The following is a 5,043-nucleotide window of genomic DNA, read 5'->3' as shown; positions in this document are numbered from 1 at the left end:
TCTTTAGGTGGCTCCTTCCTGTCTGTTTAGCCACGGAGGCTATCACTGCTCATGATGATGTTTGTTGACTTGAACTGAGAATGAAAACTTCTCTGCTCTCTAAAGACCTCCTTTATCTTCTATACTTTGTTGTTGTTTGTACAGAATCCCTCCTGTCTCATTCTTCCTCTTCCCCTTTTCGTGACCTTTGCTGTGTTCCTGCTTATCTGCACCTTTAAGCCATGAAGGCGTAAACCAATTTTATGACTTCAGCTTAACTTTCTGTGCATCAGGGATATTCCTTGAACCACTTCCTCAATGATTAACACAGCTCTTTTGCAACGAGCACATACACACAGAGACACTTATACTATAACTTGAATAATATGACACCTTTAGGTAAAATACATCTTGTCTAATTAATATAAATATCTCTTCACTAGTCTGAGAACAGTCTGTTAACATGAAGATTTGCAAGCCTCCAAGTTTGGTAGCAAATACAGTATATGCATGATTCCATGGTAAACCCCCATTTGGCTGCTACATTCCCAGTGTTAGCAAACGCTAGCTAGTCTGTTAACATGAATATTTGCAAGCCTCCAAGCACAGACATCACACTTTAAATCCTACCTGTTGCCTCTCACCATCCACTTGTTTAACTGCTGTTGCATCCATTGACATGCCATCTCCTTTTCCCTCTTCCTTTTTCTATTTTTAGCCCCAGACAGCTTTTTTGCTTTATTCATCTTTTTCCATAGACGACAACTCACTACTCGTACCTGCTCGTTCAGCGCTCGCGGTGCCCCCCCCAATCTAAAATGCTATATAACATTGAGGAAATGCAGAAATGATTTAGAAACGCACAACAGCAACTACATATAGAAAATACCCAAAAAAATATTTTGTATTTTGTATTTCTATTTTTTTTTTTTTTTTTTTATATCGCTTTGGCGCCCCCATGGTGCTGCGCCCCTATGCGCCGCATATAGCGCATACCCACTTATTACGCCATTGTGTACCAAACAAAAGTTTGGAGTATTCTGCCTTCTTGGAGACCTTGAATGGAGTGCTGCATGGGGCTCCAGTGGGGGACTCCAAAGTTCTGCTGGGGGACTTCAACGTGCACGTGGGCGATGATGGAGACACATGGAGAGGTGTGATTGGGATGAACGGCCTCCCTGATCTAAACAAAAGTGGTTGTTCGTTGTTGGACTCCTGTGCTAGTCATGGATTGTCTATAATCAATACTTATAGAGTATGCAGAGCCAGCATTTTTCCACATGTAAATGGGTGAATTAAGGGGTTATTTCAACCAAACCAGAGCGGTGATTGTTGAACAAACAGAACCTACTTTTCCAGAGAGACACAGACTCACCACGGCTCTTTATTTACAAGCTACCTCAGAACGTCAACCCTGGGTGTAACCTCCCTGTGGGTCTTTGTCGGGCACAGCCTGTCATGATATATTGTGTGTATTTGTTCTGGTTCCTTGTTTTACTTCTCATGTTTTCTGTCTTCTGTGTTTTTCCTTGTGTTTGATTCATGCGTTGTTTCCTCTTTTATTTTGTAGTATGTTTTCTCCCATGTCATGTCTTGTTTTACTTCCTGCCTTGTGTTTTCCCGCCTTTGTGATTGTCTGCCCCACCCTGATGTGTTTCACCTGTTCCTGAGCCCTCGTGTCACCTGTCCCTTGTTTCACCGTCGTTCACTTGTGTATTTAGTCTGTGTGCTTTCTGTGTCTGTTGTTGGGTTATTGGCATCCGTCGTGAGTCTTGTGTGTGTGAGTTCCTTCCAGTGTAAGCTATATTTTCGTGTTCTTTGGTTTTCCTGTTCCTTCCATGTTCTTTGGTTTTTTTTCTTGTGTTTGGACATTCTCAGCTTGCGTGTTTCGTAAGTTCTCTTCATGTTATCATTAAATTATTATTATTTCTACTGCTGCTCCCTCCTCGCACTTGGGTCCAAGCCATATCTCTGACACAACCTAAAATTGCTACGGAGATAACCACCCTCTTGGTAATAATGTGGGGTTTAACAAACACCAGTCTTGTTTTCTCTAATCTAGTCGCCGACCACACATGCCAACAGTTAACAACACACTTAAGCGTAACATGATCTGTAAAGCACTTTATAGAATGCATACAGTTGAGTAAAATACAATATTTTCAAAGAAGTGCAGCAGTGCACAAGTGTGAAACAAAGAGTTTCATGAAAGTCAGGTAGTTAAAGGTGCCGTAGATAGGATTGTGAAGTGAAATTGTGAAAATTTTAACATCGACAACTTCTCAGTCCTTCCCCACTTTCTGCTAAAGCCCAAACGGTCTCCTAAGCACCTCCCCCCACAAGGGAGAATGAATGCATGTGCATGAGCAGTGATTGACACGCAGTTTCAGTAAATATGTTTTATAACTCTTACCTACTGCACCTTTTAAAGGATAAAGTGAAGAGACAAGTTTTAGATTTCTTTTAAAAATATTACTTCTGGGACTTTTGTCAAATAATATCACTTCATTATATTCTACAACAATATTGGAGTTTCATTACCTTTGCAGCAGTGACTAATTTCATGTTTAGTTTATTTAAATGATTGTAATCAACAAAGGGTTTGATTATGATGAATTACAGGACAACTCAGTAATTCTGAAAACTGTGGAGTCGTTTTCAAAAGCTCTGATTATAACAATAGTTTTTAAATGGGAAATGAGCTCTACTGTAAACAAGTGGTCACACACAGACACACACACACACACACACACACACACACACACACACATCTCTCCCACAGCAATCCTCTTCCTGGAATGAACAGAAGCTTGATAAGCCCTCCCTTCTCCTCCCGCTCTCAAACACAGCAAGCTCCGCTCTGTCTGTATTTCCTTGTTCCTTCCCTTCAGTGGGTGTAACCAACGTGGTGAAATCTGAGAGCTGACACGCCCCGTGCACTGCAGAATGACTTGCTGTTCAGAACACGGCTCAGACTAGTTTCACTTTTCAGGAAGTGAGACTCATTGCACGGGCGTTGTCACTGAGAACAGAAATGGCGCAGAAAGGAGTTCAGCTGCACCGGGAGACCTTCTCTTGTTCCATCTGTCTGGATCAACTGAAGGATCCTGTGTCTACTCCCTGTGGACACAACTACTGCATGAACTGTATTAAAAGCCACTGGGATGAAGAGGATCATAAGAACAGCCACAGCTGTCCTCAGTGCAAGCAGACGTTTACACCGAGGCCTGTCCTGCTGAAAAACACCATGTTAGCAGATTTATTGGAGGAGCTGAAGAAGACTGGACTCCAAGCTGCTCCTGCTGATCACTGCTATGCTGGAGCTGAAGATGTGGCCTGTGATGTTTGCGCTGGGAGAAAACTAAAAGCCATCAAGTCCTGCCTGGTGTGTCTGATGTCTTACTGTGATCAACACCTCCAGCCTCATTATGATGTTCCTCAACTAAAGAAACACAAGCTGGTGGAGCCCTCCAAGAAGCTCCAGGAGAACATCTGCTCTCGTCATGATGAGGTGATGAAGATGTTCTGCCGTACTGATCAGCAGCTTATCTGTTATCTCTGCTCTGTGGATGAACATAAAGGCCACGACACAGTCTCTGCTGCAGCAGAAAGGACTGAGATGCAGAAAAAGCTCGAGGGGAGTCGACAAAACATCCAGCAGAGAATCCAGGAAAGAGAGAAAGATGTGAAGCTGCTTCAAGAGCAGGTGGAGGCCATAAATCTCTCTGCTGATAAAGCAGTGGAGGACAGTGAGAAGATCTTCACTGAGCTGATCCGTCTCCTGGAGAAAAGAAGCTCTGATGTGAAGCAGCAGGTCAGATCCCAGCAGCAAAGTGAAGTGAGTCGAGTCAAAGAGTTTCAGGAGAAGCTGGAGCAGGAGATCACTGAGCTGAAGAGGAAAGAAGCTGAGCTGAAGAAGCTCTCACACACAGAGGATCACAACCAGTTTCTACACAACTACTCCTCACTGTCAGCACTCAGCCAATCTACATCCAGCATCCATATCCGTCCTCTGAGCTGCTTTGAGGACGTGACGGCGGCCGTGTCAGAAGTCAGAGATAAACTACAGGACGTCCTGAGAGAGAAGTGGACAAACGTCTCACTGACAGGGACTGAAGTGGACGATTCACTGTCACAACCAGAGCCCAAGACCAGAGCTGACTTCTTAAAATATTCACGTGAAATCACACTGGATCCAAACACAGCACACACACTGGTGTCATTATCTGATGGGAACAGAAAAGCAACATTAATGAGTCAACATCAGCTTTATTCTAGTCACCCAGACAGATTCACTGATTATGCTCAGGTCCTGAGTAGAGAGAGTCTGACTGGACGTTGTTACTGGGAGGTGGAGAGGATAGGTAACATTTCTGTAGCAGTCGCACACAAGAATATCAGCAGAGCAGAGAGGTTGAATGAATGTGTATTTGGATTAAATGACAAATCTTGGGCGATAGAATTTATCACAAATTGGTCAGTAAATTTTTGGTACAACAATGTCAAAACTCTCATCTCAGGTCCTGTGTCCTCCAGGGTAGGAGTGTACCTGGATCACAGTGCAGGTATTCTGTCCTTCTACAGAGTCTCTGAAACCATGACTCTCCTCCACAGAGTCCAGACCACATTCACTCAGCCGCTCTATGCTGGACTGCGGCTTAATTTTGGAGTCTCTGCTAAGTTGTGTAAACTGAAATAGACAGAAGTCATTTAGGGTTAAACTCTGTGTTTTAACTCTTCAACCTATTTAGTATCCGTGTTTGTTGCTGAGAGCTGATTGTTGTGACATTTCTTCAGTGCACAGAGATCAGCTGTCAGTCAAACATTATGGGATGTCCTTTGACATCTTGTCATTAGTTGTTGTGTAAATGTTTGAGTTTCTTTAGGTGGTGCTCCTTCCTGTGTCTGTTTAGCCACGGAGGCTATCACTGCTCATGATGATGTTTGTTGACCTGAACTGAGAATGAAAACTTCTCTGCTCTCTAAATGTTTGATGAATATTTGTATCGATGTATTTGTATGTTGTTCTTTCTCTTCCACATCATGGGTGTAAGAGACACACAC

The 5,043-nt window shown here is 43.2% G+C and overlaps 1 protein-coding gene across 1 annotated transcript; it reads left to right on the top strand.

Annotated features, from left to right (window-relative positions):
- The first annotated feature begins 1,811 nt into the window (after nt 1-1,811).
- On the top strand, nt 1,812-5,040 carry LOC116052740 (tripartite motif-containing protein 16-like). Its single transcript, XM_031303553.2, has 2 exons — nt 1,812-1,869; nt 2,762-5,040. The coding sequence occupies exon 2, from the start codon at nt 3,014-3,016 to the stop codon at nt 4,676-4,678; it is 1,665 nt and encodes a 554-aa protein (XP_031159413.1). The 5' UTR covers nt 1,812-1,869; nt 2,762-3,013; the 3' UTR covers nt 4,679-5,040.
- Nucleotides 5,041-5,043: the final 3 nt, after the last annotated feature.

Source organism: Sander lucioperca, chromosome 9 (genome assembly GCF_008315115.2).
Source record: "Sander lucioperca isolate FBNREF2018 chromosome 9, SLUC_FBN_1.2, whole genome shotgun sequence".
Lineage (NCBI taxonomy): Eukaryota > Metazoa > Chordata > Actinopteri > Perciformes > Percidae > Sander > Sander lucioperca.
Note: the sequence above shows the minus strand (reverse complement) of the source record. Positions and strands in the feature narration are given on the sequence as shown.

Excerpts from the sequence above, each read along its gene's own strand:
- LOC116052740 (XM_031303553.2), top strand. The coding sequence starts at position 3,014 with ATGGCGCAGAAAGGAGTTCAGCTGCACCGGGAGACCTTCTCTTGTTCC.